The sequence below is a fragment of the Pipistrellus hanaki genome (genome assembly GCF_964339955.1).
Source record: "Pipistrellus hanaki genome assembly, chromosome: 17".
Taxonomy (NCBI): domain Eukaryota; kingdom Metazoa; phylum Chordata; class Mammalia; order Chiroptera; family Vespertilionidae; genus Pipistrellus; species Pipistrellus hanaki.
The window spans coordinates 14,561,502-14,576,082 of NC_140519.1; the positions used below are offsets into that span (position 1 = coordinate 14,561,502).

Below are 14,581 nucleotides of genomic sequence, written 5' to 3' on the forward strand. Positions count from 1 at the left end.
CTGGCCCAGGGCCGCGGAGCCGGCATGCGGGCGCGGTGGCGGGCGCTGTGGCTGGCGCTGTGGCTGGCGCGGCTGGGGCCCGGGGCGCTGGGCGGCTGCGGGGACGCGGGGCGCTGCTGCCCCGGCCGGGACCCCGCCTGCTCCGCCCGCGGCTGGAGGCTCGACCGCGTCTACGGCACTTGCTTCTGCGACCAAGCCTGCCGCCGCGCCGGGGACTGCTGCTTCGACTACGACCGGGCGTGCCCAGGTGGGTGCCGGGGCCACAGCCCAGGGGCGCGGGGTCCCACGGCGAGGACCGTACCCCGGCCCCTTCCATCCGGGCGGGTCCAGGCCCCCTGTCCGGCCGGCCAGGCCCTCTCCATCCGCGTGCGCCCCGCTCCTTCCACCGGCTCCACCTGGAGTCCCTCCCCCCCGCCCCCAGCCCCTGCGTCCGAGCCCCCCAGCTCCACCGGCCAGGGCGCTCAGCCCTCCACATGGGCGCACCGGGTCCCCCCAGCTCCACCCGGCCAGGGCGCTTAGCCCTCCCCCTGTGCGCACCGGGTCCCCCCCACCTCCACCCGGCCAGGGCGCTCAGCCCTCCCCTTGTGCGCACCGGGTCCCCCCAGCTCCGGGCATCAGACTTACCGCCCCGACACCCCTCCCGCCACAGCCTGGATGGAAGGGGCGGCCGCCTCCCGTCTGGGGAGATGGCACTGGCAGGTGTGGGGGGGCTGGAAGGGAGTACCCCTGGGCCCGGGTTCCCCGCTTTCACTCTGAGACCCTCTGGGCCCGGAGGGTGGGCGAGGGGATGAGGGAGGGAACGGGGATGGTCCCATGGCCCAGGGCTAGCGCCGGGAGCGAGTTCTGGGGGCGCACAGCTGTGCTCACTGGGTGTCGCCTGCAGGCCTCTCCCAGGAGGGCCCTCCGCTCCCTCCCGAACCCGTGTCAAGTGGGTGGGTAGCTCGATAAAGAGTCCAGTCTCGGGGTTCCCATCTTGTCTCCGTCTTGCTGGTTTCCCCTGAGGGCCGGTCTGCCCATCCGGACACTCCCCACAGGCGCGCGCTGATGGGAAATGCGGAGGGAAGGGGGGCGCAGGGGGACGGGGGGGGGGGGGGTGCGGTCCTGGGGAACGGGGTGCACCTGAGAGCAGCGGCTCTGGAAGGAAAGGAGCCTCGCTCCCCGCGGGGCACACCACCCACCAGCCTCACACCCGTTAGGGTTTGCGTCCGGGACCCGGTGATGAGGGGTCCTCGCCCCCCCCCCAGCCCCAGCCCCCGGGTGAGGAACCTGCAGGGCCGGGTGGTGGGCCGCACCCTCTGCCCCTCTTCGCGGGGAGACCCGCGCCTCCTGGGGAGGAACACAGTTGAAAAGCATTGAGATGGTTTGACCCTGATGGGAAGCTAATGATTTACCCACCAGCGCTGATCTTCTTTTTGATGAGCTGCTGTTCCCTCGGAGGAGAGGAGAGTGGGCTGTCCAGGAAATGCAGCCCCACCCTCCCCACCCTGCTCCCTGGCCCCTGCAGCCCCTCACCAAGCCTCTCCCTCAGCGGCTTTGCCTGCATTTCATTCCTGTGTGTGTGTGTGTGTGTGTGTGTGTGTTTGTTGTTATTAATCTTCACTCAAGGATATTTTCCCCCCACTGATTTTTAAAGGGAGTAGAAGGGAGAGGGAGAGACACAGAGAAACACCCATGTGAGACAGACACCTCGATTGATTGCTTCCTGAATGCCCTGCCCAGGGCCGGGAGCTTGCAACCGAGGTATGTGCCCCTGACCGGAATCGAACCTGGGATCCTTTAGCCTGCAGGCCAACGCTCTATCCACTGAGCCACACCAGCTGGGGCCTTTGCCTGCATTTTAAAGCTAAATACGGAACTCCTGTAGTTCAGATCATGTGACTCAGACACAACTATGATGAAGGCACGGGTTCGGCCCTCATTCAGAGTCCATGGAAAAGCGTGTGTAGCGTGCTTGGTGCCAGGATAAGGGACCTCGAGGCTAGAGAAGGAAAACTTGAAGGACCAGAGGAATTCAAGGAAGACTTCCTGGAGGAAGTGGCAGGCAAACCGAGTCCTGGAGGCTGAGCGAGAGGCTTCTACAGGGGAAAGGAATTCTGGGAGCGTCCCAGCAGTTCCCTGTGGGTGCCGGCCTTCTGTGCCAGGCCCTGGCAAGGCCCTTTGGCCTGGCTGGCAAACAGGACAGGCCCGGTGAACAGTTAGCGGTGGAGGTTCGGGCGCAGAGAGGGATGGAGAAAGACGAGGCCGTGTCCTGAGGAGACCTGGCTTCCCGAGAGGACTAACACTGCTGTGAGCAGTTGCAGAATCCTCGGAGTCTTTATTTGGTCAAAAATAAACCACTTGCGTTCAGTCCAGCAAGCACAAATGTTTTTTAAAAGCCTGTCCTGTTAGAGTGGGGACTTAGGAGTCAGGAATACCAGGTGGCCATTCCGTCTGCGGAAAGACTCACAAAACCAGCTAGTCAGGTAGGCAAAGGCTGGGGCCAAAAAGACTCCTTGCTGGTAGATTCTCTGCACCTGCAGCCTTTTCGGGCTGAAAAGGAGAAAACAAACAATTGGGAGTTGGCCGCTTGGCGAGATGGAGCCTGCTGACCCGCAGAGCTGAGGGCGAGAGGAAGGGGGCAGCACAGAGCTGACTCCTTGGTGAGGGGGGCTGCACGGAGAAGGCCGAGGGGCTGCCCGCGGGCTCCACAGCTGTGGTGCTGAGACTGCAGGGGGCTCTGGGTCACTGGCCCCAGGAGGGGACGGCGGAGGGAGAGCCACACCCAGGGGGCCTGAGCTCAGGCTGCCGCCAGCCAGGCCTGTGCGGGCCAGTGCGTGGCTAGTCTTCGCTCCTGGGCAAACCCAGGCTCAGCAGGGAGCACTCCGCCGCTGAGAGCCCCTTCTTACCCAGTGCTGCTGCAGGCGGGAGCCTCTTTGACAGAATGGCATTAAATGTGGACAGAACATTGAACCGTGTCCGAACTCAGCGTGCCCTACTTCTGCTCCTTCTGACTTTTCCATGCTGATAAACATATTATGGTGGTGGTGGGGGGGTGTATTTGTTTTTTGTTGTTGTTGTTGTCGTTTTGGTGTGGCTAAACGATGAGATCTGGAATGTCTCTTTCTAAATAGAAATAAGTTATTGGATCTATAGAATTACTAAGCTGTGTCTCTCCCCCCGCCCCCCAAATATGTTCTGAAACCGTCTCAGAAACTCGAATGATGATGATGATGATGATGATGGCAAGGGTTTTAATGTCAAGGATGTCTTTTCACCTCTCCCCCCAAAAAGATAAGCAGTTCTCCTTTGGGCTGATCAGGAATGGGGGGAGGAGGCAGGCGGAGGAGGAGACAGGTCTGTATTTCCTGTCTGGACAGCCTCCGGGGAAGGCTTGCCTCTCAGGCTCAGCACAGCCAGTCTCTGCACCAGCCGGGCTGCTGGTGCCTCCTCCTGAGGTCACAGAAGCAGTGGCCGCCTTAGATCTTGGATGCGCCGCTTCAGGAAAGAGGAATAATGAGCCCGCGTGGAGGGAGGGGGACAGAGGCGGAGCAGCCTCTCTGGCCGGGACTGCAGAGGATGTAGGAAGTCCACTGGCCGGGTCTGCTGACGCCGTATCTGGAGGAAGATGGGGCAAAATACGTGAAAACAGGGGCTCTGAAACTCACCCCAAGCAGGGGTGTCACTGGGTGGTGTAGAAAGTTGAGGCTTTCCTGGAGCCGGCGTGGCCGAGGGACAGCGTGCAGCTTCCCCTGCTTTGTCTGCGGGGCCGCACCGACACTCAGCTCGCAGGACTCGGCTGCAGCCCTGGGTGTGCCGTCAGGAGGGCCATGTTGTCAGGCTTACCCAGCATCCCCTCCGTGCCCGGCCCTCCTGCGGGCACTGACTGAGGGCTCACCCCCACCGAGGTTACAGGCATACCTCGGAGATATTGCGGTTCGGTTCCAGACCGCCGCAATAAAGCGAGTCCGGCTCTTTCTGCGGGCGGACGGTCTTCCCTTCAATTAAACAAACAAAAGCCAATGGCTGTGAATCAGCGCCATAAAGTGATGCCCGCATTGCTCACGTTGGTCTCTCTGACGGACAAGGTACTCGGGGACCCGGGAGGCCAGGGGGTAGGCAGCTGGTCCACAGTCACACCACTGGTAGGTCAAAGGGATCGAACCCAGGGCCTCTGGCTCCAGAGCCCGCACGGGTAAGCATCATGTTTCTGAGCCTCAGAGAAACGAGGCTCCCCTAGAGGCTGGGTGCGCGCAGGGCAGGCCCCGCCCCGCAGGTCCTGGCGGAGCCTTCTCTCCCCATCGACACGGCCCCTCCAGGGCAGGAGCGTGTCCTCCTCTTGCCTCCCCTGATGGCCATCTCGGGGCCTCGGTAACATTTGTCAGATGTCATCCCACATGTGTTGATGTAATCTGTGGCTTCCCAGGCACTGCCGGTGGGGTGTGCCCACATGCCCTTTTAACAATAACATTTTTTTTCCTTGACTACAAAGTGTGTGCCGCACACCATTCGGAAAATATCTACAGAAATGCGCCGGATAAGGGAACAACCCACCCAGAAACGGCGGCGTGGTCTTTTTAATTTGCATCCCCCCTTTTTTTTTTGGGGGGGGGGGTTACATGGTGCCTAAAGCCCCAGCTCTCTGACGGGGCGGCCCATTTCGTTGTCTTGCTAGCATTCCAGGCACCTGCCCAGACAACGTGTCGAAAGGAAGACCCCCAACCCCACAGGGGCTGGGCGGCGTGGTTTCTGCCGGAGAAGGCGATGCTGATGGCTTTATTGGAGATTTTCCAGGGGGTACCTCTGGTCTCATTGGACCGCCAGAGCAATTCTGACGAGGTTCCACAGGAAATGCATATGTAGAACGGAGACAGATAAAGGCAGATAAAGACCATTTCAAGTTGTGTCACCCTGGGCGGGGTGTGTGTGTGTGTGTGTGTGTGTGTGTATCTCATTTTCTTCCACAGAATGTCAGCGGGCAAAAGCCACGCGGTGGGCAGAGTGTGAAAAGAGAGCACTTCCTTGGGAATGAGGAGGACTCTCTGCACTTAACAATGCGAAGGAGAAGGCCCTTGATCGTGGGTGGCCGTCAGCTTCGAGGCTGGCAGAGAGCCGAGCAGGCAGGGCTGGGTTACAGAGGGGGGGTGTCTGAGTGTCGGTGATTGACCGCAGAGACACAGCTACGTGAGAATACAAGCAAGGCCTTCCATTAAAATATATGTATGCAATCCAAATCCAAACACATTTATGATATGAATGCTGCTGACTGTCAGCTCAGGTTGCTCTGTGTGTGTGTGTGTGTGTGTGTGTGTCTGTGTGTATTTGGCATCATCAAGAAAAGCATTAAGAGCCAGGCTGGTGTGGCTCAGTAGTTGAGCGTCGACCTATGAACCAGGAGGTCACGGTTCAATTCCCGGTCAGGGCACGTGCCAAGTGTGCAGGCTTGATCCCCAGTGCGGGGCGTGCAGGAGGCAGCTGATCAATGATTCTCTCTCATTGATGTTTCTCTCTCTCTCTCTTCCTCTTTGAAATCAATTAAAAAAAAGAAAAGCGTTAGAGAAAAGGATTTTTCAAATTGCCCTTTGGGATCTAAAGACTGAGAAGAGCATCTAGTTCTGGCTGCCACACCCTCCGAGGCTGTGATGGGCCTAGCGGAGGCCCCGTGGCGATTCTGAGGGCGTGAGTGTCTATAAAAGTTAGGTCCAGAAGCCGGAGTCCTCACCCCGAAGGTCCATGTGGAGGGCAGGGGCCTGTGAAACAGGAAGTCCACGGGGGCCACAGAGGAGAGAGCAGGGTTTTTGCACCGTATTCTGCAATTCTTTTTTTTTTTTTTTTTTTAACTACTTGTGGTATATTTTATTTATTTTATTTTTTTAAAATTATTTTATTGATTTTGTACATAGAGGAAGGGAGAGAGATAGAGAGTTAGAAACATCGATGAGAGAGAGTCATCGATCAGCTGCCTCTTGCACACCCCCTACTGGGGATGTGCCCGCAACCAAGGTACATGCCTTTGACCGGAATCGAACCCGGGACCTTTCAGTCCCCAAGCTGACGCTCTATCCACTGAGCCAAACCGGTTTCGGCATATTCTGCAATTCTTGAGTGAAGGAAGTTTGGCTCAGATAAAAGGAAAAAACCTCTTCACACCACAGATAATAAAATTAAAGAAGCTTGTTACATTCAACACGTGGTCCTGGCAGGAGGCAGAAATGCATGAAAAAGGATTAGAAGAATGTGTGGCTGCCAGGACACGCGGGACCTCCCTCACCTGAAGGCACAGAGAGCACTGCTCCCGCCCCCCACCCCACCCCCGCCCCACCCCCGCCCCACCCCCGGCCACCGCTGCCAGGAGAGCGCCCACGGCTCTGGGCCAGGCTCAGAACCCCGTGTTTTTGGCTCTGGAAGTTTCTCCTGTCCTTCCCACTCTGGGTGTCTGTCAGTCAGTGCTGTGGCTTCTAACTAATGATGGGAGCAGAGCAGAGTCTGCTTCAGGGGAGAACGTCATTAGGAAGGAGGAGGAACTTGCCCAGTGCCATGTCTCCTTTCCTTTCCCCCTCTTCCCTCCCTCCCTCCCTCCCTCCCTCCCTCCCTCCCTCCCTCCCTCCCTCCCTCCCTCCCTTCCTTCCTTCCTTCCTTCCTTTTTTCTTTCCTTTCTTCCTTCTTTCCTTCCCTCAGCAATTATTTTTTGAGTTCTTCCTAAGTGCCAAGCACTAGGCATGAAGTGAAAAACTCACCAACAATGAACCCTGTAGCATATGAACATGTAATGGTGAACCGTGGAGATGCTGGAAAGAGAGGAAATAATTTTGAGGGGCGTGTGTAGGGGCTGGGAAGGACTTGGCTAAGCTGGCTGGAGAAGGACTCCCCGAAGAAGAAATAACTCCTCTGGGGCTACAGGATGAGCCGAGCCCAGCCGTGCCCAGTGTGGGAGGAACATTCCTGGCAGAGCGAAGGCCTCGGCTGTGAAAGAGTTTGGTGTCTTCCAGGGGTCAGGAGGCTGGCGTGGCTGGGGCTTGGCACAGAGGCGGGGGGGGGGGGGGGGGCGGGGGGGGGGATCAGGTGGGAGCGGAGGGGCAGGCACAGGCCGGCCACAAACTGCAAGGGGTTTGAATTTCATTTCAATTCAATGGCAAAGCAGGACGTTTAGAGGAAGTTTACAAAGCCAACCACCTATTAATTCCTTCATTCCTTCATTCCTTCATTCCTTCATTTCTTCATTTTGTGGAAGATGAGTGACCATCTTTAAGTTCACTGGATGTGGCCATGACTGGGTACCTTGTTAGGTCATATGCAATGTGCCTTCTCGTGTGCGCAGATGCGCTTCTGAAATACATGACGTCTCCGTTCTGGGCCTTCCCCGCTGTGGCCATGGCAGGACATCTGACCACCAGAAAGCTCCTGAGGAGGGGGATGGGCCGGTGCACCAGGAAGCATCCCCCTGCTCCGGACCTTCCCACCGTCTCCCTTCCCAGCGCGCCGAGGGCAGCGGTGCCCACTGGGCCTAACGCAGGGCCGTGGGTGCCTGCCTCGCGGTCTCTGCCTTTGTTCCCTTCGTATGCTCCTGGAGTCACCTCCCCGATAAACGACTGGCATTCACCTCCACGTGTGCCGTCTGCTTCTGGAGAAACGCCACCTGAATAGTCCAGTGAGTTTAGACAAAGAACAAAAAGGGCTTGCCCAGCTTCCTGGCACCCATTAAAGGTAGGCTCCTGTCCCCTAAAGTGAGAGGGATGACGTCATATCCTAACATGGAGACATCAGGAAGCCGCGATGGTCCCGATTGCTCAGGGGGCAGCGGTCTGTTGGACCCCCGGAACCCCAGTGATGGAGAAAGTCAGAGTTTTGTGCACATCTCTGTTCTGGGCCTTCCCCCTGTGGCCGTGGCAGGGACATCTGAGGACCAGAAAGCTTTGAGGAGGGGGACTGGCTGGTGCGCAGGAAGGCCTGGGAATTCCTCACACCCTGGGTCTTTCCATTGTCTCCCTCCCAGTGACTTCGATTTGCCGTTTGCAGATGTGAATCAGGTGCACTGAGAGGGAAGGGGACAAGGCACTCATGGGACCGCTCGGAAGGAAATGGTGTCCCGCGGTCTAATATATGGCTCCTGGCACTGAATCTCAGGCGTTTCCGCACTTCCCCTGACCTCCCTGACCAGAGGTCGCTTGTGATCTATGACACCCTCCCGTCCAAATCATCAGAAGTTCACCAGTCAGTCAGGAATTGATTTGTGTGTGAAGAATGGGAAAAGTACCTCAGAGTGTGCCGGGGCGCAGCCTTTGTGAACTCGGTCGCTCTATGGAAACTTGTTTCCTTTTGTCTTGCCACCCAGCCACGGAGATGATGTTGTTCTGGGCCCCAGAGATTCTCTTTACAGGAAAAGCAGCCCATAGCATTTTGCCAAGGACGGATTCTGTTATTTTGTACCTTGAGGATTTTCACTGTGGGTCAAACTGAATAAAATAATAGACATTGGGCATGAGACACAAATGTTGAAGTAACGCTGAGAGACTAATTTCAGCCATAGAACTCCCCAATGCCATCTTCTACCACATGGATAGGGCATTACCCAAGGCCATGTTACTCACTTCTGTCGTGTCCAAATGTTCATATTTGAAACAAGTGGAATATATATATATATATATATATATATATATATATACACACACACACACACACACACCCTATATAATAAAGCAGTAATATGCAAATTGACCGTCACACCATCACACAAGATGGCCGCCTCCATGTGGTCACAAGATGGTTGCCCCTATGTGGTCAGAAGATGGCCACCACAAGATGGCCAGCAGGAAAGGGCAGTTGGGGGCAACCGGGCTGGCAGAGGAGGGTAGTTGGGGACAATTGGGTCGGCAGGGGAGCAGTTAGACATCGATCAGGCTGGCAGGGGAGTGGATAGGAGGTGATCAGGCTGGCAGGCAGAAGCAGTTAGGGGCAATCAAGAAGGCAGGCAGGTGAGCAGTTGGGAGCCTGCAGTCCTGGATTGTGAGAGGGATGTCCGACTGCCCGTTTAGGCCCGATTCTATTAGGGTCATATGCAATGTGCAGTCGGACATCCCTTGAGGGGTCCCATGTTGGAGAGGGTACAGGCTGTGCTGAGGGACCACCCCCCCCACCACCACCTCTAATATAGATAGATAAATATATTTCAGAGTAGAAGGGAGAGGGAGGGAGAGAGACACACATCAGTGATGAGAATCATTGATTGGCTGCCTCCTGCACACCCTCTACTGTGGATTGAGCCCACAACCCTGGCATGTACCCTTGACCAGAATCAAACCCAGGACCCTTCAAGTCCACAGGCTCTGTCCACTGAGCAAACCGGATAGGGCAACAAGTGTATTTTTTAAAAAGTGAAATGGTAAATGTTGTTCAAGTCTAAACACGAGGGCAGGATTAGCTAGACTCGGAGATGAAGAGATTTGTTTGGGTCGAAAGAGATTTATTGGAAAAACGAAGGACAGAAGAAGCCCTTCCCACGCAGCTCCTCGCCCAGCTGTCTCTTTAAATACATACCTGTGGTTGTTTGGGCCATTTTCATCCCGAGATCCTGAAGATAAGAAGGGAGGGGTCCACAGGAGAGGACAGGAGCAGGAAACGCTCTCTGCTGAGTTTCCAGAGATGGCGCGCCGCGGCTATTGGGAACGAGTTCTGGCGTGGCTCATTCCTGCTGCCTTAGGTGGCTGGCCCGTGAGTCATGTGACAGCGATGAGTTTTTAGATGATGAATAAAAAGATTTCAAACCAGTTTGGAACTTCTGAGTCACAACCAGGTGTTTATGTTGGGTGGGACCCTTTTCGAGTCCGGGGCAGCTGTGTGCTCGCTGCCAAAGGACATGTCTTCCCAGCGCTGTGAGCCCAAAGCTCCAGGGTGCAAGTCGGGTTTTCCGGTACAAGCTGGCGGCAGGCCAAGCCAGGTCCCAGAGAAGTGAGGGGGCTTTCTTGGTGTGGTCTCTGCAGACTCGCGAGGGTGAGGGGGAGCCACGTTTCGTGGGAGAGAGAGCGTGTTGGCACCTGGTGCCAGAGGAACATAGACCTTCTAGCTCAGTGTTTCCCAAACTTCTCTCATGATGAGAATCACCTGTTGGAGTTGTTAAAATACAGATTCCTGAATCCCAACTAAGAAGTGCTAAACTAGAATTTTTGGGAACATATAGGTAAAATTGTATACTTAACTAGTGCTCTGAGCTTATTTTATTGTCTAGTGGGCAAGCCTGACAAGCTTAGAGCACTATATGTTCCCAAAAATTCTAGTTTAGCACTTCTTAGTTGGGATTCAGGAATCAGTATTTAACAACTCCACCAGGTGATTCTCATCATGAGAGAAGTTTGGGAAACACTGTTCTAGCTTCTCGACCTTGTCTTGTATCTGATTTCAAGTCCTGAAATAACTCACTTCCAAACCGCATTACAGGCCTTTATAGACTCGTTAGGACGTACAGTGGGATCGCTAACTGTGCAACCACAGTCGTGGGCAGAATTTACGCTCCAGCAGATTCTGACCCTGACTCTGCCCCTTCCCGGGGACCATGATGCTTTGACCTCTGTGGGCCCTGGCGGCTCGTCTCTAAGCTGGACGCCTCTCATGGTTCAGCTCCAACCGCGGAGGGTGAGGATGGGCAGCCTACGTGAGGGGTCCCTGGTGGGGCCCCGAGCCTTGTCTTCCGCAGACACAGTAGCTGATACTCCCGGGCAGGTGATGGGCTCGTGGTGGTGGTGATGTAAAACTTCTTGTTTATGCTTTGGTTTTTCCCCTTGCGGTCACTATAATGAATATGTGCTCTTGTTACAATAGAAAAGGACTGGTGAGGGGAGGAAAAAGTTAAAATCAAGAATAAAGTTAAGGCCCTAACCGGTTGGCTCAGTGGATAGAGCATCGGCCTGCAGACTCAAGGGTCCCAGGTCAGGGGCATGTACCTTGGATGCGGGCACATACCCGGTGGGGAGCATGCAGGAGGCAGCCGATCGATGTTTCTCTCTCATCGATATTTCTAACTCTCTCTACCTCTCCCTTCCTCTCTGTAAAAACTCACATGTTAAAAAAGAAGAAGAAGCCGAAACCGGTTTGGCTCAATGGATAGAGCGTCGGCCTATGGACTGAAAGGTCCCAGGTTCGATTCCGGTCAAGGGCATGTACCTTGGTTGCGGGCACATCCCCAGTAGGGGGTGTGCAAGAGGCAGCTGATCGATGATTCTCTCTCATCGATGTTTCTAACTCTCTATCCCTCTCTTCCTCTCTGTGAAAAATCAATAAAATATATTAAAAAAAAAAAAAAAAAAAAAGAAGAAGAAGAAGAAAGTTAAGACCCACGCCAAGATCTGATCTAAGCCTGGGGAGTATGAGGAAGTACCCCAAGGCCTCCTCTCTTGACTCAGGTGTGTCCCTGGCTCAGACCCACCTTCCGGGTCCCCTGACCTGCACCTGCCTCGGCGAGGCCACCGGTTATCAGTTAACCATCAGGGCAGGGAGTCAAGGTCACCTGGGCCCAGCTGAGAGGCTCCTCCCGCTGCTGCTGGCTCAGCCACAGCGCATTCCCGCGGGGGGCGCCCCTCTGAGCCGGGTGGGGAGCAGCTTGGGGGCTGGGCTCCCCCAGCGGTGACCGTGCCCCCGTGTCTTGCAGGTCGCCCGTGCATCGTGGGGGAGTGGAGCCCCTGGAGCGGCTGCTCGGACCAGTGCCGGCCCGGGACCCGCGTGCGGCGGCGCCCGGTGCGGCAGGAGCCGCTGAACGGCGGCGCGGCGTGCCCGGCGCTGGAGGAGCGGGCCGGCTGCCTGGAGTACCGGACGCGGCGGGGCCAGGACTGCGGCGGCGCCTTCGGTGAGTCCGGGGCGACTCCCCTCGCTGGGTGCCGGGTCCCCCGCAGGGCAGGTGCCGGCAGGGGAAGTGCAGAGCTGCGGGGAGGGGGCCGGACGGGCGGGCTGCAGGGAGCAGATAGGATGAGGTCCAGGAAATGCCTGGTGGAGCGCCCGGCCAGCTGCATCCCCGGCCCCGCCCCGCCCTGTGCTTCCTCCTGTGTTTCTAACCCGGCCGTGCCCCCTTCTCCTGGTGCTTGGACTCTGGGTTTTAGCAAACTCAGCCCAGCGGGTGGCCGAGGACGGGGGTGAGGATGCTTTACCCACGGCAGTGAGTGTCCCGGAGGGATAAGTCCATTCCACCTCCCACCCAGTCCTGCTCATCGCCAGCAGGCGCCCAGGTGAAAAGAGTGAAAACCTGACCCAGGGCTCACCGGTGGGAGAGTTACTAATCTTCTCTTGGAAACACCTGCCCAGCCTCTCAGCCAACTGGCTTGGAGCTGATGCGATGGGATTTGTGGTTTGACAAGTTCATTGCGGTTGTGGAGGGGCCGGGGTCCGCCCCTGGGTGAGTCAGAGCCACGGGAAGCTCCCAGAGAAACGGGCGGAAAGGCCAGGGCCCGTGTTTGGATCCGGATGGAACCTGCCAGAACAGAGGCAGAGCGGAGACCCTGTGTTTTCCATAGGAACTTGGAACATTTCAGGTCAGGCCATTGTGCTCCTCTTTCCGCCCCGCACACCAACATTCCCGGTGGGCACTGGCGGTGCCAGGGTTACGGTGGCCAGAAATGGTGACCAGGAGCCCGCTGTCCTGTAGGTACATCCCTGTCCAGCAGGAGGCGGAGGTGAGCCCGGGTCCTCCTGGGAAACGGATCTCTGAAAACCACAGCTGTAGTTTGGCCCGGCTGGTAGGGATCTGAGTGTGAGCGGTGTGGGCCTACAGAGGGTGTGAAGCTGGTTGCCCTGGTCTTGGGGGTTATAGGGGCCGTGGAGGCGGGAAGGGAGGGGTGTCCCTGAGGATTGGGGGTGAGGCTGGGAGGCCAGAGTGGAAGGGCTCAGAGAGGTCCGGCGATCTGGGAAGACGTGACCATGAGAGGCAGGACACACAAGTTTGGCGGGCGGTCATGGGGCAGGGCTGGGAGACAGGGACATCTGCCCAGAGGCTGTGGTGTGGGGCACCATCCTCAGAGGAAGGGGAGGGATCTGACAGGGCTTGGGTCTAGTGATGTCATTGGAGCAGCTGGGCAGGAGTCCTGGGGCCACAGAGTGGCCAAAGGCAAGGGCCTGGACCGCTCGGGGTCTTACAACCACAAGGTGTGAGCTTCTCAATGGCCGGCAGGTGCTGCGGTGTAGTTTCACAGGGTCTGCAAACCCGGCTGGGCCTAAGTGGCTAAAAATTTGCTCGTTTGACTATTTTCAAAGCAATGGGATGCATACAATTTTGAGTTTGGTGCCAGTGGCTTTGGAGCTATCAGGCTTCAGCCTGCCTTGGGGGCGTGAACCGCCGAGGGCTCACGTATGTCACACAGGGAGGTACACTGTCCCCACACCCAGACTCAGTTATGTCCCACAGGGAGGTTCAGAGGCCCCGTTGTAGAAGCCAAAGGAAGGCCTGGGTGTGAGGACAGAGGAGAATACCCTTCCCCCCAGTGCAGGCCTCAGAGCGCCCCAATTCGGATTCTGGTCTTTACTGTAAAAGCCTTGGATACCCACAAGGATGTTGTTTTCTGCAGGAGCAGGTGTGAGCAGGTCTTGATTTGCAAAGATTGTCCTGGTCGTGGGGAAAAGGAGCTGTGTGTGTGTGTGTGTGTGTGTGTGGTGGGGGGGAGGTCTGCCAGGGGCACAGCTGTCCTCTTAGGCTCCCAGAGAAATCGTTTGGGGCCCGCAGAAACCAAATAGGACCGAGCCACACACCCCATTCCTCTGCAGCAGGGGTCCTCAAACTTTTTAATGTGGGGGCCAGATCACGGTCCCTCAGAGAGCTGGAGGGCCGGACTATATGAACTACTAATTCCTACTGTAACACCTCGGCTGCGCTCACTGCCCAAAAAACCTGGCGGGCCCGCGGGCCATAGTTTGAAGACCCCTGCTCCGCAGGAACGGCTGAGGAGGAAGTGGGCGTGAGCGGCTTAAAAACCTGCCAGGAAAGCAGGGGCTCCGTTCCTTTACCTCTCGAGGAATGGAAACGCACTCAGCACAATGGAGAGGTGCTCTGGTAGAGAAATGGTCTGAGTTACCCCACATTGTGAGTGTTGAATGTCTCCAACATTCGCTTTCCTTACTGGGATGTCTTGGGATTGTCGATCCCGGCCAGCTTGTGGACAGGACGCTTCCAATATTCCCGTCTGCTGGTTCCTAAAGCTGTCCTGGGCCTGGGCCTGGGCCTCACCTGGGAGGTTGTTGGAAATGGGGTTCCTCGGCCCCACCCAGACTCCCCATCAGCGAGGCCTCCAGGGGGTGGCATGGCTCACCCAAGTCCAAGGACCACAGCTCTGGCCCGAGCATGGGCCCACAGCTCCCTCAGGCCTCTGCCTCGAGGCTGGATGGGTAGATGACACTTTCCTGAGGGCAGGACTCCCCAAAGTGCAAGGGGATGCATCAGGGAAATGTGGGGCAAATCAGACCATTTTCTATACCAAAGAACTCTCTTCATTATGCTAAATGTGTTTATGCCCCACAGCAGGGGGTGGTAAGGGATGTCCCCACCTTATTTGATTAAATGACCCTTTTCCCCAAGGGGCCTCTCACAGGTGTTCTGGGGAAATGTTGGAAGAGGATGGGCCTTCGGGGAGCCCAA

At 56.8% G+C, this 14,581-nt stretch overlaps 1 protein-coding gene across 1 annotated transcript in view; it reads left to right on the plus strand.

Moving 5' to 3' along the window:
• Nucleotides 1-14,581, plus strand: part of SBSPON (somatomedin B and thrombospondin type 1 domain containing) — a 25,862-nt gene continuing 11,281 nt past the window's right edge. Inside the window, exons 1-2 of the mRNA XM_084865017.1 lie at nucleotides 1-247; nucleotides 11,615-11,809. Coding sequence (XP_084721143.1) covers nucleotides 25-247; nucleotides 11,615-11,809 — 418 coding nt within the window. The 5' untranslated portion in view covers nucleotides 1-24. The remainder of the gene's footprint in view (nucleotides 248-11,614; nucleotides 11,810-14,581) is intronic.